Here is a 25,983-nt window from a genome sequence, read left to right as displayed (position 1 = left end):
GGTTCTTAGAAGCTACTAAGCTTTTTATGCCAGTTAAGCGATATTGTTCAAGGCTTAGACCTAAATGGATGTCAGATGAACTGATGAGACTAGTGACAGAGAAGAAAAATGCATGGGATGATTATAAATTAAAAGGGTGTCACAGAAACCTACATTCTTTGTCTGAGAATACTAAAAAAAAGTACCAAAGAATTCTTTGTTTATGTTTAAAACTAGAGGGAAAGGTATGAACCACATTGGCCGACTAGATATGAAAGGAATAACTTTTGGTGATCCTGCTCAGGTTTGCTGACAAGCTAAATAAATATTTTGCATTTACATTTAGCTGTGAAGCAGTTTTTAGGGATGGAAATACCTGAAATATATCAAATTATAACTGAGCTAAATGATTTTGTGATCACAGAGAAGAAAGTGGAATAGACCTAGCTGAAGCTAAAAATAAATAAGGGACCTAGGGCTGATGGGATCTATCCAATTATAGCAAAAGAGCTAACAGATATAAAAGTTGGCAGGGTGGCTAATGACAGTAATGAGCATGCTTCTGCATCAAGATATAGAAAAAAAGCAAATTAGCTGAGAAGTGGCAATTGAAGTTTTAACATTAACAAATTCAAAGTACTGCATATGGGTAGCAGTAATCCCAAGGAAAACATACCAAAAAAAGACTGGGGATAATTTGGAAGTCAGACATGAAGTTTTCTGAAAAGTGCAGACATGCTGCTAGGACAGCTCATGGGGTTTTGCCAATAATATACAGAAATTTTGCCAGCAGGTATAAGGAAGTAATTGTGCTGCTGCATAAAGCAATCATTAGGATACATTTTGAGTATTGCTTACAGGTCTTGTAGCTTCATTGTAGGAAGGATGAAGATCTGTTGAAATAGCAGTGAGATTAGCATTAGCATTAGTAGAGGCATATGATGCAAGAAAGCAAGCTTATGCAGCATCAGCCAAAAAAAAAAAAAAAAAAAAAGAAAAAAAGTCCACTCCCATTTTGCCCCTCCATTCATTCAAAATACCTGTCCAACTGAGCCTTAAATTTATTTAGGCTATCAACTTCCACAACAAGGGTTGGAAGTCTGTTCCACCAACCAACTACCCGCTTGCTAATGACAAATTTCTTCACATCTGTCCTATATCTGTCTTTCCTCAATTTGAATTTATGCCCTCTCAGGTGATTATTCTGAGCAAAAGGAAGAATCCCATCGGCGTTGAGCATGCTCAAACCATTCAAGGCTTTATACACCTCTGTCAGATCACCTCGCTGGTGCCTAGTCTCCAGACAGTGTAATTTGCAAAACTTGAGCCTTTCTTCATAAGCTTCATTAGTCTGGGGAACATGAATGGTCATGAATTAGTCTGGGGAACATGAACTCTTACAAAGGAAATTTTGTAACACACATGAGGAATTCTGTAGGGAAGTGGAGCTTATCAAACTCTAACAGGGAATTAAATGATTTTGTAATAACTGAGAGCAAAGTGGAGGATAAATTGCTGAAGTTAAACATAAGGAAGGCATTAGGAGTGGATGGGATCTGTCCAGTTTTATTAGAGGAGGCAGCAAAGGAAGTAAGCAAGCCCTTAACCATGATTATCAGAGCATTCGTGGACTCGGGAGGTCCCCATGGACTGGAGATGTGCCAATGTATCTCCAATTCACAAAGGGGGATTGAAAGGGGACATGAGTAATTACAGACCTGTTAGTTTAACTTCTGTTCCGGGGAAAATAATGGAGTAACTGGTTAAAGATGCATTGCAGGATCATCTAGACAAGACTGCAGCAATAATTCAGACACAGCATGGGTTTGTTAAAGGAAAGTCTTGTCGGATAAATTTGATTGGATACTATGATGTGATTACAAAGGAACTGGATGCAAAAAATTATTTTGATATCATATACTTGGATTTCAGGAAAGCTTTTGACACTGTTGCGTATGGAAGACTACTGCACAAATTGGAGCAGAATGGCATTAAGGATACAATGGATAAAAGGATGGTCGAGTGGGAGAAGACAAAGAGTAATGATCAGTGGACACTGCTCTTCGTGGACTAATGTTATTAATGAAGTTCCTCAGGGGTCCGTTGGGCCCATTGTTGTTTTCTGGATTTATCAATGATATTAATGAAGGTATATCAGGATTAATTTCCAAATTTGCTGATGATACAAAGGTTGGTAGGGTTGGTAATGACAGCAAGGACAATATGCTACTGCAATAGAATTTAGAAAAGTTGAGCAGATGGGCTGAGAGGTGGCAACTGAAGTTTAACATTGACAAATGTAAAGTACTGCATATGGGTAGCAGTAACCCCAGAGTGAGATGTACCAACTGTGTGGTGTTACATTCAGAGTAGTGGAGAAGGAAAAAGACCGGGCGATAATTGTGCAGTCAGATATGAAGTTTTCTGAGCAGTGCAGACAAGGCTGCAAGAGTAGCTCATAGGATCTTGTCAATGATATATAGGAGTTTTGCTAGCTGAATTAAGGAGGGTGATTATCCCTTTGTACAAGACAATGGTCAGGCCACACCTTGAGTGCTGCATACAGGTCTGGAGGCCTCATTTTAGGAAAGATGTTGAGCTACTAGAGCAAGTACTGAGAAGGGCAACGAGATTAGTGAGCAGAACAAAGGGTTGCTATTACCAAGAAAGGCTTAAGTTCTGCAATTGCAGCATCTAGAGACTAGGCACCTGCAAGGTGATCTGATTGAGGTGTATAAGGCCTTGGATGGTTTGAGCAAGCTCAATGCTGATGGGATTCTTTCTCTTGGTCAGATTCAACACCTGAGGGGGCATAAATTCAAATTGAGGAAAGACAGTTGTAGAATAGATGTGCAGAAATTTGCCTTTAGCCAGTGGGTGTTTGATTGCTGAAACAAGCTTCCATCTGTTGTCGAAAAGATGACAGCTTAAATAAAGTCAAGGCTGAGCTAACTTTTGACAAACTTTTGGAGTGAATGGATGCGTGAAACAGGAATGGTTTTTTTTTTTTTTTTTTGGCTTATGCTATATATGCATGCTTTGTTGTGCAACCTATGCCTCTACTAATTCTAACTTTGGTTCTGAAAATTGTAGCATCTGGAAAGTGCACCTGCAATGAGATATTATTTAGGTGTTTAAGGCTCTGAATGGATTGAGTATGCTAATTTCTGCTGGCATTCTTCCTCTTGCTCATACAACACAAATGAGGGAAGGTTGGTTTCAGGATGTGTGGAAATTGCTTTCAGCCAGAGGGTAGGTGATTGTTAGAACAAATTTTCATCTAGGAGGTGGCTAATATGAATAAATTTAAGGAAGAATTAGTCTAATTAGAGGAGATGGACAGATAATCTGGGATTTTTTTTTTTTTGGCTAATGCTGTGTGTAACTTCTGTACTTCTCTCTCTCTTTCTCCCCCTTCTCATAATGTAATTTGGGGAGGGTGGGCAACTGCACCTGCATAGATCCACTCTTATATGCTGAATTCTGTGTTCGTCTTTCAGCATAATCTAATATGATTCAGTTCTAAAAATTCATCTAACATCATTCAGTTCTAATAATGCCATCTCTTTGCTGCTATAAGCACCATTCTCTAATGAGCAACATGCATTTTCTCTGAACAGTCTTTTATTTTCTTGCCAGTGCAGAAAAAGAAGTTTTCTGGCTCTGTTCTGTTCAAAGGGGAATACAGAAGATGAAGCAGATGGAGATTACTGCATGCTGGAGGGGTTCCTGAAATATGTAGACAAGCTCACCACTTACCATGTCATGAATTATCTTTTGATTCTAATAGTATTCTTCACCATCCTTAAACATATATGCACTTTATTTTTCCCAATTTGTTTTGTTTTGTATGCAACTCGCATTCATTGATTACTTGAAATATGAAATAATTGAAATTAAGAAACATAAAATGTAATTGACTTTAAATTACTTCAAACCATGAAAAAATTTATATGTTATTTCATTATAATTTTTTTAGTAGTGGCAGAAGAAGTTAGTTCCTGCAAAGTAAGTTTGCATATAATTTCTGTGTTATTTTATAATACTTTAAAGTTTTTTTTGTTGTTATAAAAGGAACTGTTACCACTATGAGTTTTAATTAAGTTCTGATTCTTCCTTGTATTGATTCTTATAGGACAGTTCCTGTAGATATATTTTCTGTAACAAAGTGAATATTATTTTGAAATTATATTTAATAATTATTAAACTGTAAGAGAAATTTATATCATTAGCTTCAAATTATTTCGAAGATTTATGACATTCTCATGTGATAGCAAAGCTTATTTGTCAAAACTTAACTCCATAACCATATGGTTAATTCATTGAAGTGATTGGGAAGAACTAAAATCACATGAAGTAATTAAAATACCAACTTTTGAATCCCCTGGAAAAAGTGTATTTCTCCACAATGGTTCATTATTGTAAAAATTAAATTATATTAAAACAACTACAAGGAAACAGAAAGAAGAACCAAGAGTCCTGACATCAGACTTCCATATAATGTTGTCAGCTGGCTCAAGAGTTATCAGAAACAAAGTGAATTAACCATATGGTTATGGAGGTAAGTTTCAATGAATATATTATTAAACATAATTTTGAAAAAAAAAATAGTGCTTTTCTTAACTATGGATAACAGCTGTTAAATTTTAATGTTTGTGGGTTTACTAGTAATTAGCATAACACAACCATAAATGAAATCAAAATAACAGCTATTAAATGCTGCCAAGTTATGAATTTCTGGACAAATTCTCTAAGTATTTGTATTTATTGTATTGTGCACATCTCCACTTAGCATACTGTATAAAAATCTAATGGCATTGGTATAATTCATTCTGCTCTATCTTATTATTGAACAAATATCACTTATGGATAATTAGTTCTTTTAGTAATGTAGAATACACTGCTATATACAATATCAAACACAAAATATATTTCCTTTTAGTCTTGTTTTCTGTGATGACTGAGTGGTCATACTACTTGTCATACTTATTGAAAGGTCTGGGTTAGATTCCCATTGCCAGATAAAAGTAGAGTACTTTCTGTTGAGAAGGTAAGAACCTTTTGCTGTGGCAGCTGAATTATTTGGTCTTGGGCAACCAAAAACCTACACAAAAGTATTGAATATTTTATCCTGTAAACAGGCAATCCAGTGATTTTCAACCATTTTTTTTAATAATGGCACCCCAAAGTGATTTATTTTATTTTGTGGCACCTCTACTCAATTTTCTGCCTGTTACATCCGATTCTCTCTCTGTATACATATAAATATCTAATATTAAAAAATATTAGATAAAAATATTTTAATATATGTTATCATATAACATATATTTTTTAATATATGTTATATGATAGTTATTACAATAATATAATTATAAACGGTCCTTGAGGTTGTAACAGACATTCTCTCAGTTATGCCAGACAAGCTGTACTTGCTACCTGGGAGTTTAAAACTCTGATGGAACTGATATTCGGGTGACATTCAAGTCAGTGGACCCAATTACGGTAAAGTCCGGACCGTCTGTGTCAGCCAAATCCTCTGCTTGCGCCTTCATGATGGTGGGATTGTTAGTAATCCTGGTTATAACCTCAATGCACAAGCACACTGTGTGTGACCACCCAGGTGTGAACCAGCGTAAGGAGAGGGTCCAGATGTGGCACCCACACCACATGGAGGAATGCCGCCACCTCTGTGTTACCAGGCAATACTAGGTGTTAGATAACTCTCATCAACCAGTGCAATACCACCACATGCTTATTGGAGGCTTGAAGTGGTGGAACCCATGTTTAGTCTCCAGAGCTAAGTTCCGGTCAACCCTTCCCCATCTCTTCCATCATGCAGTATGACTGGTGACTTTTGAGGTTCTGATGAACATCATAGCGAGATCCAGTCTTCCTTACATTTCGAGGGTACAGCTCTAAAACGGTATTTGCAGCCGGCCGCTAGTTAGTACACCGGACTGAACCTATTGATCCTAATAGGTTCCTAACTCTTAAGAAGTCTCCTAAAGAGTTAGGACTGATCCTAACTCTTTAGGAGACTTCTGGATCAGCTAGTGTATAATCTTACTACCTCTACTCTGCCAGATAGTGACTGCAGAGAGTCCAAGTAGTGTGTATGCGGGGGACATTGTCGAGGCCACATTATGTCAAGAATCTGGGTATATTCTTACCATGTGTATGCCATATCCAAAAATTTCATTACTTCATACAGCAAGTCCCCCCCCCCACACACATTTTTCTTACTATTGAATACAACGTAAATTGTCAAACTAATAGAGTTAGCTTATCTGCGAAAAGATCTAAACCTCCCAAACACTTCCTAATTCATTTCACAAATATACGTGGTCTCAATTCTAATCTCAACGATTTCCACTTGCAGTCTACCAAGCCCCATGTACTTTTTCTGACAGAATCTCAGTTATCGGCTGATTCAACTACTGCTCATCTCAGTTACCAAAACTATTCGCTGTATGATTCCTTTCACCTCAAAGGTAGGACTTGTGCATATGTCCGTTCTGATATTCCCTATCAGAGACTTGGTAATTTGGAATCACCTCTTTTCGAACTTCTCGGCTTAACATCTCTCAACCTCATTGTGTCAAATTCATCTGTTGTCTCTACCATTCTCCCAACTCCACTAAGAGCTCTTAGAGCTCTTTGACTTCCTCTCTTTGCAACTTCCATAACAGTGATTTAATTTTCCTTGGTGATTTTAAGGTTTACAACTCGAGCTGGCTTCCATTTTCTAGTCACACCGACCCAGCTGGTCGAGATGCTGAGGCTTTTGCAATTACTAATGACCTTGCACAGATTGTTCATTTACCTACAAGAATACCGGACAATCCTAACCATAGCCAACTTGATCTTTTTCCCACAAACAACCCTTCTAAGTACACAGTGGAAGTTAGTGGTCCTTTAGGCATCTCAGATCACAACTTGGCGATTGTCTCTTCTCCAATGGAGCCTTTATCTCATGGCTATTCCCAACCTCGTATTGTTTGGCATTACAAGAATGCAAAATGGGATGACCTATGAGATTTATTTTCCTTGGTTGGATTACTGTTTCAAAACTTCTGATGTCAACATTTGCTCAGATCGTGTCAGTGAAATTATTCTTGTAAGAATGGAATGCTTTATTCAGCACTCCACTTTAAAATCTTGTCCTTTATCTAAACCTTGGTTTTCTAATAAATGTGCTAAGGCTGTTTAAGAGTTCAAGAATGTTGCATATCGTAATTGGCTTGTTTCCAATTCTTCAGTTTCATTTTTTGCCTACACCAAAGCTCGCAACAATTGTAAAGCAGTTATTATTCAGTCCAAACTAGATTTTGAACAGGCTAAGAGTAGAAAACTTGCTTCTTGACCTAATGGTAGCTGAGCATTCTGGTCTCTTGCCAAAGCTATTGGCTGCAACTTTTGCCCATCTCTGCTCCCACCTCTTTTAAATCCAGATAGTTCTGTCGTCACTTCAGCCAAGTATAAAGCTGACCTGCTAGCATCCCATTTTTCTTCCAACTCCTGTATTAATGATCTTGCTAAAACGCCTCCCACCATTCCCAACACACTCCATTCAATGCCTCCTGTGGTCTTCCATCAAAATGGATGTCAGAAGGATTTTGACGAATCTTGATGCTAAGAAATCTCCAGGTCCTGATGGTATTTCTCCACTTGTTCTCAAAACCTGTGCTCCTGAACTTACTTCTGTTCTTTGCCGCCTTTTTTCACTTTCTTATTCCAAAGGTGTTTTTCCTTCTGCTTGGAAATTTTCTCATATCCAGCCAGTTCCTAAAAAGGGTGACAAATCCCTCCCATACAATTATCGTCCCATTACAATTACTTCTACTCCTAAAGTAATGGAGAAATCAATTAACCGCCAACTCGTAAACTACCTAGAAACCTTCTGTCTGATCAATGATTGCCAGTATGGATTCCATCAGTCTTGATCCACTGGTGATATTCTGGATCATGTTACCCATTTATGGACTAATTCAATGGAAAGGTTCGGTGAAACACAAGTAGTTGCTCTTGACTTCTCAAAGGCTTTTGATCGTGTTTGGCATAAATGTCTTCTAAACAAGCTTCCATCTAATGGTTTGCCAACTGTTTTTAGTAATTGGTTATCCAGTTTTCTCTCTGATTGCTCACTGAGGGTGATGGTAGATGGCTCTCTGTCTTCTAACTTCTCCACTAATGCCGGTGTCCCCCATGGTTCCGTTCTTTCCCCCACTCTTTTCCTCTTGTATATTAATGACCTTCTTCCATTGACTGGAAATCCTATCCATAGTTTTGCCGATGATAGCATGTTGCATTCCACTTTCCATTTTGAGAAACCTAGCCCTGCTTAATCAACTTCAACTTCCCAAATATCTGCTAGCAATTCCTTAAATGCCGATTTCCAGGTAATTCTCCAGTGGGGCAAAGACAACTTAGTTGATTTCAATTCTTCTAAAACTCAGTCTTGTCTTATATCTCGCAAAAAGGATTCTTCTGCTTCTATGCTTATCTTTGGTGGCACTCCAATTTCTAGGCAAAATGATATATCTCTTTTGGGGATTACCCTGACTTCTAATCTCTCTTGGCACAAGCACATTACAAGTATTGCTTCCTCTGCATATAAAAAACTTGGTTTTCTCTTTCACTGTCGGCATTACTTTTCCTCCAAACAGCTGTTCACTCTGTACAAATCACAAATCCACCCTACCATGGAATACCGTTCCCACATCTGGAGTGGTGCTCCCAAAACCTCTCTCAGGCTTCTAGATTCTGTTCAGAAGAGGACAGTTAGGTTAATTAATGACTCCTCTGTAACAGAGTCTCTCCACTCGCTAGCTCATAGCATTAACATTAGTAGACGCATATGATGCAAGAAAGCAAGCTTATGCAGCATCAGCCAAAAAAAAACCAAAAAAAAACCCCTTCCACTTCACCGCTCCGTTCATTCGAAATACCTGTCCAGCTGAGCCTTAAATTTATTTAGGCTATCAACTTCCACAACAAGGGATGGAAGTCTGTTCCACCATCCAACTACCCGCTGGCTAAAGACAAATTTCTGTTCATCTATCCTACATCTGTCTTTCCTCAATTTGAATTTATGCCCTCTCAGGTGATTATTCTGAGCAAGAGGCAGTATCCCATCAGCATTGAGCATGCTCAACCCATTCAAGGCTTTGTACAAAGGGTACTAGGAAAGTTTTGCAATATGACGCAACAATGAATCACAGTAAGCTGCTTGTTGCTGCATGTTGAGACATGTTCATACGTGCATAGTAGCCGCCGCGCCAAGTCGATGGGCTCAGTTATTCATTAGTAGTGAGAGTGTAAAGTGCTTGCGATGGCATCGTGGTCACGAAATGAGATAAGGACAGTTTTGCGGTATAATTTCGTGCGTGGTTTAACCATAGACCAGTGCTTAGAAGAAATGACTCTTGCACTAGATGATGATTGTCCACATCGTACAACGATATTCAGGTGGTATAGAGAATTCCAAAGGGGAAATTTCACTCTGGAGGATTCTGAAAGGCCGGGAAGGCCATGAACGTCAGTTACGGAGGAAAACGTTACTGCTGTGAGGAAAATGCTTGACGTAAACAGGCGAGTGACCTACCAACAGATAGAGGATACCTTGGGCCTAAATGCACCAGCAATTCGTTCGATTCTGCAAGATCATTTGCACGTGAAGAAACTTTGTTCTCTCTGGGTGCCGCATCAACTGACTGAAGAGCAGATGACACGACGTGTGACTTGGTGCCGGGAGATGTTAAAAAAGTTTGATAAGCGACAATCTCGGTATGTGAACAACATCGTGACAGGTGACGAGACTTGGCTGTACTATTACGATCTGCCGACCAAGGTTCAAAACAAAGTTTGGGTCTTTGATGATGACGACACACCCGTAATTGTCAGAAAATCCCGATCTGTAAAGAAGAAAATGATAGCTGTATTTTTCAAATCGAGTGGAATTGTGGAACGTGTCGTTTTGGACACGCAGAAGACAGTCACAGCTAAGTGGTATACTGAACAATGCCTGCCTAAAGTCATTGGATCTATGAAGAACCTGCGGCCAAAGTCAAGAATGGACACCTGGTACCTCCATCACAAAAATGCTCCAGCTCACCGCGCCAAAGCCTGCACCGAATATTTGACCACGACAGGACTGAAACTTCTCGAGCACCCTTCCTACAGTCCAGACCTTGCTCCCTGCGACTTTGCACTGTTCCCGCATGTGAAAATGAAGCTAAAAGGGAGGCGGTTTTCCAGTGATGAGGACCTTCTACGGGCTTGGGACAACGAGTGTGCTTTACTCCCTAGTGAAACTTGGCAGAACTGGTTTAAAGATTGGTTTCGGAGGATGGAGAGGTGTATTGAATGTAGAGGAAATTACCTTGAAAAAATTAAATAAACAAAGCTGTATTGCAAAACTTTCCTAGTACCCTTTGTACACCTCTATCAGATCACCTCGCCGGTGCCTAGTCTCCAGACACTGTAATTTGCAAAACTTAAGCCTTTCTTCGTAAGAGCAACCCTTCATTCCGTTCACTAACCTTGTTGCCCTTCTATGTACTCGTTCCAGCAGCTCTACATCCTTCTTGAAATGGGGCCTCCAGATCTGTATACAGTACTCAAGGTGCGGCCTGACCATTGCCTTATACAAGGGAATAATCACTTCCCTATCCCTGCTAGAAAAATTCCTGTATATCAATGATAAGACACCATGAGCTACTCTTGCAGCCCGTCTGCACTACTCAGAAAACTTCATATCTGCCTGCACAATTACCCCCCAGGTCCTTTTCATTCTCTACCACTGTCAGTGTAGTACCACAGAGTTGATACATTGCTCTGGGGTTGCTGTTTCCCATATGTAGTACTTTACATTTGTCAATGTTAAACTTCATTTGCCACCTCTCAGCCCATCTGTTCAACCTTTCCAGATCCTGTTGCAGCAGCATAACATCAGTAGCATCCTTAACAACCCTGCCAACCTTTGTATTGTCTGCAAACTTGGACATTAAGCTTGATATACCATCATCAATATTATTTATAAATACAGAAAACAACAATGGACCCAACACTGAACCCTGAGGGACTCCACTAATAACATTAGTCCGTGATGAGCAGTGTCCATTAATTACCACTCTCTGTCTTCTGCCACTCAACCATCCCTTTATCCATAGCAACAATTTGCCACCAATGCCACACTGCTCCAATTTGTGCAGCAGTCTTCCGTGTGCAACAGTATCAAAAGCCTTTCTAAGATCCAAATATCAGATATTTGATATATAATATCAAAGTTATTCCCTGCATCAAATTCTTTTGTGACTACATCATAGTATCCAATCAAATTGGTCAGGCAATACCTTCCCTTAACAAAACCATGCTGTGTCTGAGCTATAACTGGATTCTTGTCAAGGTGATCCTGCAGTGCTTCTTTAACCAGTGCTTCCATTAATTAGACGTGCGTAATAGACGTGCTGTTTCTGCTGTATGCCTTTTCTACAGATACTGAACAACCTTCCTTCATACGTATTTCCTGAAAATTACAATCTACAGAAGTTCAAGTCTAATGTCAACAAATATCTTCTTTTGTCTTCTCAATCTCCAACCCAAGCATGGTACTAAGTACTATAGGTTCTTATACCTCTCATGTTTGGGGGTTTTCATAAAAAAATACAATTCTTAATACAAATTATTATAATACAACATAATACAATTCATAATATAAATTAACATCAATTTATAGATCACCACAAAATTGAAAAGATACCATACACCTTTTTATAATGAAATATATAAATAAAAAAAATAATAAGTTTAATCAACTTAAACCCAAATTACGTGGCATCCCTGGAATATTGTTGTAGCACCCTAAGGTGCCGTGGCACCCCAGTTGAAAACCACTGAGGTAATCCATATACACATAATATATACACAGTTTATAGACATAGCTGTTTCTCATAGCTATGGTTGCTTTGGTAAACACCATCAGTAAATTCTAAAAATGAGCAGGTGGCCACTTATGAGGCCTAGTTTCTTTTAATGGTTGGTGAAATCTGTATTTAAACTTTTGTTGTTACTTTTATAATAAATGATGTAAATAAGTCTAACCTCTTTGGTCTTATAAAATTAAGATTTTTGACTCTAGTATTATAGCTTATATCCTCCATGGCAGTATAGTGGTTTCACTACTTGTCACTTCTTTGGATAGGTTTGGTTGTGAATCCCATTAGAGACTAGAGGAATTCTTAGTGGCCTCTTGGTTGAGACTGCAGTTAGCAAATCTCAATCAGAGGGAGAAGGGTTTCCCCCCTCATGAGTTATTCTGGCTTTTTCAACCTGCACAACATTCAAATCATCCTATGAACACTTGCACTTATGCAGACATAACACACCAGTGTAATATAGCCTAAGATGTTGATGCACTATAAAACCAGTAAAAGTGGCAGTTATTAGTTATTAATAACTACCACTTTAATCATGTTATAATTTTAAGAAATTCAGCTAAAATTAAAGTGGTGGTTAAACTGCTAATTAAAATTAAAGTTTACAAAATAGCATGTCATTGTATCTGCAGAGTATCGTATATTGATATGGCTGGATACGAGCATGTATAAAGGTTTTTAAGTTAATTGTAAATGATGAATATATAAGTTTATTGTTTATTATCTTAATTGTGTTAGTTATAAAATGTTAATTTATTCTAATACCTTATTTTTTTCTAAGATGGTTCATGGATTATATATACAAATTATTACATATTGAAGGAACAGTGATACTGTGTTAAAAATAAGTTTTTCATAGTAGTGTGATGTTGAATCTGTAAGAAAAACACATTAGAATTGAACACATGAGAAAAACAAAGATTTTATATATATATATATATATATATTGAAGTCATTGATACTAATCCCCACACACTTAATACTAATTTTCAACAATAATAGTTTCTGTAGTAATAAAATAGCTTCATCCTAATTTTTTTAAAGCTCATGCATTTATACGCTAATCGTCTGGCTGCCAACATTTTTAACTGTGTTTAAATTTTATTTAGTTTTCTTAAATTATGATGGAGGTATTCTATAAGGTTCTAGAGGACAATCATATGCATTTCCATGGTCCCCTTAAGTATAATGGTTTCCGCTACTTGTCACTCATTTGAAGAGATTCATATTTGAATTCCATCAGAAACCTGAGGATTTCTTAAAGGCCTCTTCAGTTAATGCTGTAGTTAACTGAACTCAAGCAGAATGAACAGGATTTTCCTTATGATTTATCCCGGATTTTTCAGCTTGAACATATAAATTCACCTGTGAAAACATTTTACAGACATAATATATGGTGTGGCCTAAACATCAGCAGCTGTCATTACCCTACCCCTTAATTTTATCTGCCTAACTTAATTTAATATTATAGTTTAATTCTTTCCTGTCTGTATCCAAATTATGGTTTCTTGCAATTACTGTGATTAAATACATCTAATACTGCTTGTTTTTTAACCAATTCATTTACAGAATAGTAGGATACCATCTATTTTTAGTAAAATATTGTCAATAACATATGAAAACTAATAATATGAAATAAAGTTTGTGAAAAATAACTGAAAAAACTGTAGATAACTGAAATCCATTATCTGTGAGAAAAGATATTTAAATGTATGTTCTTATAAATCAGCATACGTTAAATTAATTGATAAAATTCATAAATTAATCTGAATTAAATAATATTAAATATAAAACTTCTACCAGTAATCTGCTTATTATGTTTTAAGGATTTTCTCTTGATGACTTTAGAAAATTTATGGAAATTCCTTGAAAGCTACACAGGATTCTAAGTGTGTAGCCGAGTGGTCAGGAGCGGGAGTGCAGTATCACATGCTCTTTGAGTAGACCGGGATTCAAGCCCCTGACTGCTGAATATGGTCGATCTGCCAACCCACACTGGACCAACGTGGCAGATTATGGTCCATTTCCCTCAGCATGAATTGTTGAGGAGGCTTCCATCCTGCAGTGTGTTGATAATGGCTGCACTTTACCTTTTTTTTTTACCAGATAAATAGTTTCCAGGATCATCCACTGAAGCAGACGATTTCAGAAACTGTTAGGTACTTTGATTAGGATAAAAGAAAAAGAGAAAATGTTTTAGAATTGTACATGACTATTGTACATGTAAAAACTGTTATTTATATTTTTTAACATTTGTTTAGGAAATTGCCACAATGAAATTCCAAGCTAACCATTTAGACAAGAAGGACTTTTTGGGAAAGTCTGATCCTTTCCTGGTGTTTTATAGATCCAATGAAGACAATAGGTAGCTAACATATTGCTCAAACTAAAATATTTATTTTAATTAAAATATTTTTTTTGCTATTGATTTTGTTATTAGCTATGCTAACAAGAAATATTAGTATTACCTTCAATTAACTTTTTTAAAATTTTTGATTACTGTATTGTAGTTAGGTGTATTTATTTGATATGCAGTCAGAAATTGTTTTTTTTGTATGAATACATGACCTTCATTCAGTGATGTTGCCATCTATTCTGAGGATACAACAGCACATTCAGTGATGTAATGATTAGCAAACACAGCAATGATTAAATTGGCAATAAATATTTAGAGATACAGTGACTAAATTAATCACAAGAGACAGCTTTTAATTTAGAGTTAATTTTTTTACAAGATACACATGCATTAATTTTTATGAGAATGATCAACCTTAATAATCACATGTCCATATTATTATCTTGGGATTAGCTATCACCTTAATGCACAGCATGTTGAAAAAATTAAGTACTCTGAACCTTTTGAACCCTATATGCATATGAAAGATTACTTAGCATGTTTCGTGCTAAGTAATCTTTCATATGCATATAAGGTTCAAAAGAAAATTCCATAAGGTGTGCTTAACTTAAATTTAAAATATAATTATATTTTAAATTTATTAAAATAATTTTTTTTATTAAAAGCAAGGATCTTAGTTATCATATTAATGTAGTCATAGTAATATACATACTTTTTTTAAATGACTAAGAAATAGTCTAGCAAAGGTACATGACACTCAATAAAGCAAAAACATTTATTTTAAGAATACAGGACTGACACATAATAATATTGACATAGTTAATAATGTTAAGTCAGATATATTTTGATAATTTGATGTTAGTGCAAAGGAACATGATGATACAGGCTATAATTAACATTCACTAGTAAAATTATTAAAACCATAACATTTTTATATATATTTTTTTTTGCATAAACTGAGTCTTGGGACATATAAAAACTTAAATTCCCTAATAAATTAGTAACCCATTTTTGTAATAATGAAGTTTTTTCATTGTTTTTTTTTCCATTCTCTGTAACAGCCACATTACCAGAAATGCTAAAGCAAGCAGTATCATGCAAATTCATGTACACATGTTCAAAAATTTTTACCAGCATGCTACTTACCACCTAACCATAGTTACAAATCTCATAATTTAACTATGAAATAAAATTGATAACTTTTTTTTTTTGCTAAAAAAATGTTTAGAATTTAAGATGACATTGTTTCAACATTTACTACAATTTCAAGTAATAAGTTGATTTCCATATAAAAGTTCACATTAGCTAAATTTTAAAAAAAAATTATCACCCACATCTGATTCTCATGCAACAACTGGTACCAACATCTTTATTCATATGATGTAGTGCTAAATAAATAGTATGGTCCAGTGTAGTGTAATCTAGGTGGTATAATGATGTTAACCTTATGAAATTTGATTTTAAATGGCTTTCATGAAATTTCATTTTCATTCTGTTGAACGTAGCCTTCATCCCTTTTAGAATTTCCTTCAAAATAGCTCTATGTAAACCTGTTATTATATCTTAGCAGAGTATATTTTAAGTTGTTGTTTTAAGTCCTTAGTTATTTCAGTTATCATAAAACTATTAATTAGCACTAAAAGAAATATACCTACATATATTAGCAAGGGCACATGATGCAAGAAAGCAAGCTTATATAGCATCAGCCAAAAAAAAACCTTATTTCACCCATACCCTCACTCCAAATGTTTGGCAAGTTCTGCCTTGAATCTGTATAAGCTATCAACTTCTACAATGACAGATGGAAGTTTGTTCCAGCAATCAACTACCCACTGGCTAAAAGCAAACTTCCGCACATCTGTCCTACAACCATCTTTCCTCAATTTGAATTTATGAGCTCTCGGGGAATTATTCTGAGCAAGAGGAAGAATTCCATCAGCATCAAGCATGCTCAAATCATTCAAGAATTTATACACCTCAATCAGATAACCTCACAGGTGCGTAGTCTCCAGACACTGTAATTTGCAAAACTTAAGCCTTTCTTCGTAAGAGCAACCCTTTGTTCCCCAAAGGATGCTGTTTGTATCCTTTGCTCTTTGTCAAAGGATGCAAAGAAAAACAGCAAAGAGTTCTTTACTTATGTAAACTCTAGAAGGAAGGGGATGAATCAGATTGGTCCACTTGATATCGATGGTTCAACTGTTGATGATCCTGCTCAGGTATCTAACAAACTAAATGAATATTTTGCATCTACATTCACACATGAGGAGTTATTCAGGGAGGGAAATGCCAGAAGAGTATTAAACTCTGGCAGTAAGCTAGATAATCTTTTAATAACTGAGAGCAAAGTGGAGGAGAATTGTTGAAGTTAAACATAAGAAAGGCACACCTAGGGTGGATGGGATCTATCCAGTTATATTAAAGGAGGCGGCAAAGGAAGTAAGCAAACCCTTAGCCATAATTATGAGAGCTTCCCTGTACCACGGGAGGTACCCATAGACTGGAGATGTGCAAATGTGACCCCCAATCCACAAAGGAGGATCAAAGGGGGAGACAGGTAATTACAGACCTGTTAGTTTAACTTCTGTTCCAGGAAAATTAATGGAGGCACTGGTTAAAGAACCATTGCAGTCATCTAGACAAGACTTCAGTTATAGCTCGGATACAGCATGGGTTTGTTAAGGGATGTCTTGTCTGACCAATTTGATTGGATACTATGATGTAGTCACAAAGGAACTGGATGCAAAGAATAACTTTGATATCATATATTTGGATCTTAGAAAGGCCTTTGATGCTGTTGCACATGGAAGACTGCTGCACAAATTGGAGCAGTGTGGCATTGGAGGCAAATTGCTGCTATGGATAAAGGAATGGTTGAGTGGGAGAAGACAGAGAGTGGTAATCAAGGGACACTGCTCTTCATAGACTAATGTTATTAGTGGAGTCCCTCAGGGTTCAGTGTTGGGTCCATTGTTATTTTCTGTATTTATAAATGATATTGATGATGGTATATCAAGCTTAATGTCCAAGTTTGCAGACGATACGAAGGTTGGCAGGGTTGCTAAGGACACTAATGACAGTAAGCTGCTGCAACAGGCTCTAGAAAAGTTGAGCAGATTGGCCAAGAGGTGGCAAATGAAGTTTAACATTGACAAATGTAAAGTAATACATATGGGAAGCAGTAACCCCAGAGTAACGTATCAACTCTGTGGTACTACACTGACAGTGATAGAGAATGAAAAGGACCTGGGGGTAATTGTGCAGGCAGATATGAAGTTTTCTGGGCAATGCAGACGGTCTGCCAGAGTAGCTCATGGTGTCTTGTCAATGATATACAAGAATTATTCTAGCAGGGATAAGGAGGTGATTATCCCCTTGTATAAGGCAATGGTCTGGCCACAGCTTGAGTACTGTATACAGGTCTGGAGGCCTCATTTTAAGAAGGATGTAGAGCTGTTGGAACGAGTACAGAGAAGGGCAACAAGATTAGTGAATGGAACAAAGGGTTGCTCTTACGAAGAAAGGCTTAAGTTTTGCAAATTACAGTGTCTGGAGACTAGTCACCTGCGAGGTGATCTGATTGAGGTGTATAAAGCCTTGAATGGTTTTAGCATGCTCAGTGCTGATGGGATTCTTCCTCTTGCTCAGAATAATCGCCTGAGAGGGCATAAATTCAAATTGAGGAAAGCAGTTGTAGGATAGATGTGTGGAAGTTTGCCTTTAGCCAGCAGGTGGTTGATTGCAGGAACAAACTTCCATCTGTTGTAGAAGTTGATATCTTAAATAGATTCAAGGCAGGACTTGACAAACATTTGGAGCGAGTGGATGGGTGAAATAAGGGTGGTTTTTTTTTTTTTTTTTTGGTTGTAGTTCTGCAAGTTTTCGAGTTTTTCTGTTATTTGGTTTTTAGGAGCATTAGCAACTAAGGCCATATTGCTCTGGGATATGCGGTGGTCATTCCCTGACCTTTCCGCATCCTCAGTATTTGGTGGTGACAGGCTCGAACCTCAGTCTAATCAAGAAGCGTGTGCTACACACTGCTGCTCGTTCCCACCTGGCTACGGAGGCGCCTAAGTTTTCGAGTAGGGAACCCACAAAATATGAAAATATAGCAATAACCAATATTAAATAAAGTCATGGTGTGGATCTGTAACTAAATTATTTTTAATAGAATTCATAGAGGCCATTATTCCGTGGAAACAAGCGTTAAGGGTGCTTGTTACATATCCTTTCTACTCTTTATTTTGCCAAGAATGTTTGTGATAAAATTGCAATATGTTACAATTGTTTCTCATAATTTTGAATTTTTACCTCTGCTCAAGAGGTAGAAAAAAAAATTGCTTCCTCGGGCTTGTTTGAAAATATGTGGCTGCTACATACATTTTATACCTATATATATATACATACATATATAAAATATGATATGCACAGTAGAACCTCAGTTATCTGAGCTTCTATTAACTGAGGTCTCTCTCTACCAAGCTGGCTGGCCAAAGCAAAAATAAAAAAAGAAAATAAAAGAAAGAGTGATAGACTATGAAATTTAAAATTTTGTAATGCATGACCGTGTACAATTTAAGTAGCCAATGACTCCATGGCAGCGCTTGAATGTTTTTTTAAATTACTCTACACATACTTTTTATTGCAATAATTGGATATAATAAATACTGTAAATAATAAATGCATACTATTTATTACGTAACTTCTTTAAAAAAATTGTTGAAGAAGTTGGGCTTCTAATAGATAAATCAGCAGGTAAAGTAAAACCATATCATATTAGAAATAACTTTTATCTTATTAGACTGTAAAGCTATTTAAATATAAAAAAAAATTTTACTTTTAGAGATAACAATACAGGTTCATATATGAGTTTTAAGTTTTTTATGGATATTGAAGAAGATTCTAGTCATACCTTGTAGATTTAAGTTACAATTAATTAAATTCTGATTCTATATTAGGACTTCCACGATACTGAATTTTTAATTACACCTTATCAAATTCTTGAGTGTGCATTGCAAGTCATGTTTCTCTCAGCAAAGAATTACATTAAAATAAAAAATCAGAAATCACTTATCAGATACTTAAACTAGACTATAGCTCAAACTGAAATTGTTCTATGACAAAAAAAGTTGGTATGAATGATGTGTCTATCATAAAATGATGAAGGACCTAGAAATTACTTGGATCTGACTTTCATAAGTAAATCAATAATGGGCTCAGTTTAACCATCACATCTCCTAGGTATTATTGGTTTTAAATGCCTTCAATTCCTTTAAAGGATCATCAGTTATTTGAGCTTAAATATTCAAGAACTAATCATTTGTATAACTTAGATTTTAACTAAGTACCTAGTGAATTTAATGATCTGCACGGTGACTTCTTCAAAGATTAAAAACTTAAGAATATCCTTCTTCTTAAAAAGAAATTAAAAATATCCTTACAAAGTGTTGATTTTGTAAAATATAAATTTAATGTTATACACTTTTATTATAATTATTATAAGCCAAATGTAAAATAAATTTGATTATCAAATGAATTCAATCTACTATCTTGGTTTCATTTTATTATTTATATAAGGAATTTGATTCTAATATGCTGTATTTTTATCTCTGAAATTGTAAAGCGTACTGTGTTGCTGTTCTCATAAAAAAAAAAGTATTTTTATTTAAAAATGAGATAAAATAAGTGACTGTAGTTTATATGTTATAAATTATCAGAATATCAATTTTTGTATTCTCAAACCCTGTACAATCTTTCTCTCTCTTTCAGCTTTACAGCAGTACATAAAACAGAAGTTATAAGGAATACTCTAAATCCATCATGGCTTCCCTTTACTATATCTGTTAGAGCACTTTGTAATGGAGATCTACAGAGAATTGTTAAAGTGGAATGTTTTGACTGGGATAGTGATGGAGGGTAAGAAATTAATTTTGAATTTCATGAATGTATTTAAAACAAGCCGATATGGAATCAAATTAAGAATGTGCTTAACATTCTTAATTTGATTAAGAATTTTAATTAACCCCACAAGTTAAGGTTATATTTGAAAGTGTTTGCAATTCTGCCCAGATATGATAGGAGGCAGTATATGCTGAGAGTCTTTTCAATCAATTCGGCATGGAGAGATTGTGCAAGGGTATGGGGTAGAATTTTTCTCAGAATGCTCTGTGCTTTTTTTTATGAATCCCCACAAACACGAGAGGTATTAGAACCTATAGTACTTAGTACTGTGCTTGGGTTGGAGGTTGAGAAGATGAAAGAAGATATTTATTGACATTATACTTGAACTTATGTAGACTGTAATTTTCAGGAAATACGTACGAAATAAGTTTGTTCCAGAAAATGGCAGTTGAATGAATAAAAGAGGAAGATGAAAAGTTGGTTCTGTGAATTTGAAGTTGGACAGTAGTAGTAGTAGTGGCATGTGATGCAAGAAAGCAAGTGTATGAGCTTATGCAGCATCAGTAAATGGATGTTGGCTGGTGGCAGCACGTGTTCGGACTGTTTTGAAAGAGAGAGTGGGAATTATAGAAGCCAATCCAGAAGAACAGTGCCCATGGAAATATCTGTAGAAAAGGCATGCAGCAGAAACAGTACATCTATGAGACAGCGAGTGGAAAGTCTCTGTCAGAGATGAGTCATTAATTAACCTAACTGCCCTATTCTGAATGGAATCTAGAAGCCTGAGAGAGGTTTTGGGGGCACCACTCCAGATGTGGGAACAGTATTCCATGGTAGGGCGGATTTGCGATTTGTACAGAGTGAACAGCTGTTTGGAGGAAAAGTAATGCCAAGAGCGAAAGAGAAAACCAAGTTTTTTATATGCAGAGGAAGCAATACTTGTAATGTGCTTGTGCCAAGAGAGATTAGAAGTCAGGGTAATCCCCAAAAGAGAGAGATGTCGTGTTGCCTAGAAATTGGAGTGCCACCAAAGATAAGCATAGAAGCAGAAGAATTCTTTTTGCGAGATATAAGACAAGACTGAGTTTTAGAAGAATTGAAATCAACTAAGTTGTCTTTATCCCACTGGAGAATTACCTGGAGATCGGCATTTAAGGAATTGGTAGCAGATATTTGGGAAGTTGAAGTTGATTAAGCAGGGCAAGGTTTCTCAAAATGGAAAGTGGAATGCAACATGCTATCATCGGCAAAACTATGGATAGGATTTCCAGTCAATGGAAGAAGGTCATTAATATACAAGAGGAAAAGAGTGGGAGAGAATTGAACCTTGGGGGACACCAGCATTAGTGGAAAAATTAGAAGACAGAGAGCCATCTACCATCACCCTCAGTGAGCGATCAGAGAGAAAACTGGATAACCAATTACAAAAAACAGTTGGCAAACCATAAGATGGAAACTTGTTTAGGAGTCCTTTATGGCAAACCCGATCGAAAGCCTTTGAGATGTCAAGAGCAACTGCTTGTGTTTCCCTGAACTTTTCCATTGAATTTGTCTATAAATGAGTAACATGATCCAGAATATCACCAGTGGATCAAGACTGATGGAATCCATACTGGCAATCATTGATTAGACAGAAGGTTTCTAGGTAGTTTACGATTTGGCGGTTAATTGATTTCTCCATTACTTTAGGAGTAGAAGTAATTGCGATGGGAGGGATTTGTTACCCTTTTTAGGAACGGGCTGGATATGAGCAAATTTCCAAGTAGAAGGAAAAACACCTTTGGAATAAGAAAGTGAAAAAAGATGGCACAGAACAGGAGCACAGGTTTTGAGAACAAGTGGAGAAATACCATCAGAACCCGGAGCCTTCTTAGCATCAAGATTCATCAAAATCCTTCTGATATCCTTTTGATGGAAAACCACAGGAGGCATTGAATGGAGCATGTTGGGAATGGTGGGAAGTGTTTTACCAAGATCATTGATACAGGAGGTGGAAGAAAAATGGGATGCTAGCAGGTCAGCTTTATCCTTGGCTGAAGTGACAACAGAACCATCTGGTTTTGACAGAGGTGGGAGCAGAGATGGGCAAAAGTTGTGCCCAGTAGCTTTGGCAAGAGACCAGAATCCTTGGCTAATATTAGGGAAGAAGCAAGTTTTCTACTCTTAGTCTGTTCAAAATCTAGTTTGGACTGATTAATAACTGCTTTACAATTGTTGCGAGCTTTTGTGTAGGCATAAAATGAATCTTAAGATTTGAAAACATTCCAATTACAATATGCAACATTCTTCTCTTCAACAGCCTTTGCACATTTATTGGAAAACCAAGGTTTAGATAAAGCACGAGATTTTAAAGTGGAGTGTGGAATAAAGGATTCCATCCATACAAGAATAATTCCACTGGCACTATCTGAGCAAACGTTGACATCAGAATTTTTGAAACAGTAATCCGACCAAGGAAAAGAAGAAAAGAAATCTCGCTGGTCATCCCATTTTGCATTCTTGTAATGCCAAACAATACAAGGTTGGGAATAGCCATGAGATAAAGGCTCCATTGGAGAAGAGACAATCACCAAGTTGTGATCTGAGGTGCCTAAAGATCCACTCACTTTGACAGTGTACTTAGAAGGGTTGTTAGTGAGAAAAAGATGAAGCGTGTTGGCTGCATGTTTAGGATTGTCCGGTATTCTTGTAGGTAAATGAACAATCTGTGCAAGGTCATTAGTAATTGCAAAAGCCTCAGCATCTCGACCAGCTGGGTCGGTGTGACTAGAAAACGGAAGCCAGCTGGAGTTGTGAACATTAAAATCACCAAGTTAAATTACCTCACTATTAGGAAAGTTGGACTGGAGAAAATCAAGTTGCAAAGAGAGGAAGTCAAAGAGCCCCAAGTGGTTAGTGGAGTTGGGAGAACGGTAGAGACAACAGATGAATTTGGCACAATGAGGTAGACAGATTTTTAGCCAGAGAAGATCGAAACGAGGAGATTCCAAATTACCAAGTCTCTGACAGAGAATATCGGAACGGACGTATGCACAAGTACCACCTTTGACGTTAAAGGAATCATACAGCGAATAGTTTTGGCAACTGAGATGAGCAGTAGTTGAATCAACCAATAACTGAGATTCTGTCAGAAAAAGTACATGGGGTTTGGCAGACTGCAAGTGGAAATGGACATCGTTGAGATTAGAATTGAGACCACGTATATATTGTGAAATGAACTAGAAAGTGTTTGGGAGGTTTAGATCTTTTCACAGATAAGCTTACTCTATCAGTTTGACAATTCATGGTGTATTCAATAGTAAGAAAAAGTGGTGGGGGGACATGCTGAATGAAGTAATGAAATTTTTGGATATGGCATACACATGGTAAGAATTATAAATCAGGGGCCATCCTCAAGAATTATTAGTGAGTTGGACTAGGAGAGTTGGAAAAGAAGCTTCCTATATCTAAAATAAAGGTAATCCCTGTTGATTTATAATATAATAGAATATAGGAATTATTGAGCATTTAATAGCTCTCAATTATCAAACATGGTAAGAATATACACAGATCCTTGACGTAATGTGGCCTCGACAGTCCCCCCCCCCCCGCATACACACTACTCAGGCTCCCTCCAGTCGCTGTCTGGCTGAGTAGAGGTAGCAAGATTATAGACTAGCTGATCCGGAAGATTCCTAAAGAGTTACCAATAGGTTCGGTCCAGTGTACTAACTAGCGGCTGGCCTGCGAATACCGTTTTAGAGCTGTAACCTCGAAATGTAAGGAAGATTGGATCTCGCCATGATGTTCATCATAACCTCAAAAGTCATCAGTCATACTGCATGATGGAAGAGATGGGGAAGGGTTGACCGGAACTTATCTCTGGAGACTGAACATGGGTTCCACCACTTCAAGCCTCCAATAAGCAAAGTGGTGGTATTTCACCAGTTGATGAGAGTCATCTACCACCTAGTATTGCCTGGTAACTCAGAGGGGTGGAATTCCTCCATGTGGTGTGGGTGCCACACCACAACCCCTGCTTATGTTGGTTCACACCTGGGTGGTCACCTACAGTGTGCCTGTGCGTGGAGGTTATACCCAGGTTTACTAACAGTCTCACCATCGTGAAAGTGCAAGTAGAGGATTTGGCTGTCACAGACCGTCCAGAATTCACCGAAAATGGGTTCGCTTGATTTGAATTCACCTGAATATCAGTTCTATCAGCGTTTTAGACTCCCAGGTAGCAAGTGCATATCTGAGAGAATGTCTTTTTTTTTTTTTTTTACATAAAAAAAAAAAAAAAAAGTCTGTGACAACCTCAAGGACTTTAGCTTGTTAGCTGAAGAGACTGCTTCTAAAGGGATGAGATATAGTTGAATAGAAAGGATGCAAAAATATTTGCTGATGCTATCGAGGCAGTGTTAAGTGGGTTGGAAAACAACTAGCTTTGGGAGGGGGAATACACAGATGAATAGTATTAGCATTAGTAGAGACTTGCTTATACAGCATTTGGCTAATGCTGTATAAGCAAGCTTATTCAGCATTAGCCAAAAAAGAAAAAGAAAAACCCTTCTCATTTCACCCATCCATTTTCTCCCGAAATTTGTCCAGTTCTTCCTTGAATTTATTTCAGCTATCAACTTCCACAACTACAGATGGAAGTTTGTTATAGCAATCAACCACTCGTTGGCTAAAGGCAGATTTCGACACATCTATTCTGTCTTTCTTCAATTTGAATTTATGCCCCCTCTGGTGTGTAATCTAAGCAAGAGGAAGAATCCCATCAGCATTGAGCTTGCTCAAAACATTCAAGGCCTTATACACCTCAACCAGATCACCTTGCAGATGCTAGATCCCAAATGCTCCAGATGCTAGATCACCAATAGCCACGGGTGAAAGTGATCACCACAGGTGAAAGTGATTCTTGCACTGCTTCTATTGGAATGAATAGCAGCCTTGAAAGCAAGGTGCTGGGTATTTTAAGGACTGATGGGTGTCATCATGAAACAAGTAAATATATGGGCTGTGTTAGGGTAGCTAAGAGTAGGAACAGGTGCATGTATACTTGCATGTGCATTAATGCTAGGAGCATAGTAATTAAATTTGATTAATTTGAAGTGCTGATAAAGAAATCAAATGCAGACATTGTTGGGAAATCAGAGATGTGGTGTCACTCAGATATGAGAAATGCAGAATTTGAATATGGGGAGTGAAATATATTTATATATATATATATATATATATATATATATTTTTTTTTTTTTTTTATTTTTTTTATGAAAACCCAAACATGAGAGGTATTAGAACCTATAGTATTTAGTACCATGCAGGGGTTGGAGGTTGAGAAGACAAAAGAAGATATTTGTTGACATTTGACTTGAATTTCTGTAGACTATAATTATCAGGAAATATGTATGAAGGAAGGTTGTTCCCGAAAATCACAGTTGAATGAATAAACGAGGAAGATGAAAAGTTAGTTCTGTGAGTTTGAAGTTGGATACTAAATGGATGTTGGCTGGTGGCGGCATTCGGACCATTTTGAAAGAGAGAGCAGGAATTATAGAAGCCAATTCAGAAGAACAGTGCGCATAGAAGTATCTGTAGAAAAGGCATGCAGCAGAAACTGTACGTCTGTGAGACAGAAAGTGGAGAGAGACTGTTAGAGATGAGTCATTAATTAACCTAACTGCCCTCTTCTGAATGGAATCTAGAAGCCTGAGAGAGATTTTGGGGGCACTGCTCCAAATGTGGGACCAGTATTCCATGGTTGGGTGGATTTGTGATTTGTACAGAGTGAACAGCTGTTTGGAAGAAAAGTAATGCCAAGAGCGA

General features: G+C 37.0%; 1 protein-coding gene across 1 annotated transcript in view; it reads left to right on the top strand.

Moving 5' to 3' along the window:
* The window catches only part of LOC150090168 (copine-8-like), a 138,105-nt gene that overhangs the window by 51,836 nt on the left and 60,286 nt on the right, over positions 1-25,983 (top strand). The window contains exons 7-10 of the mRNA XM_090390186.1: positions 3,959-3,987; positions 14,177-14,280; positions 20,041-20,187; positions 22,844-22,852. Coding sequence (XP_090246312.1) covers positions 3,959-3,987; positions 14,177-14,280; positions 20,041-20,187; positions 22,844-22,852 — 289 coding nt within the window. The remainder of the gene's footprint in view (positions 1-3,958; positions 3,988-14,176; positions 14,281-20,040; positions 20,188-22,843; positions 22,853-25,983) is intronic.

The sequence above is a fragment of the Mastigoproctus giganteus genome, chromosome 2 (genome assembly GCF_048544385.1).
Source record: "Mastigoproctus giganteus isolate SK-2022 chromosome 2, ASM4854438v1, whole genome shotgun sequence".
Taxonomy (NCBI): Eukaryota; Metazoa; Arthropoda; class Arachnida; order Uropygi; family Thelyphonidae; genus Mastigoproctus; species Mastigoproctus giganteus.
This window is presented reverse-complemented; position numbering and strand designations above follow the sequence as displayed.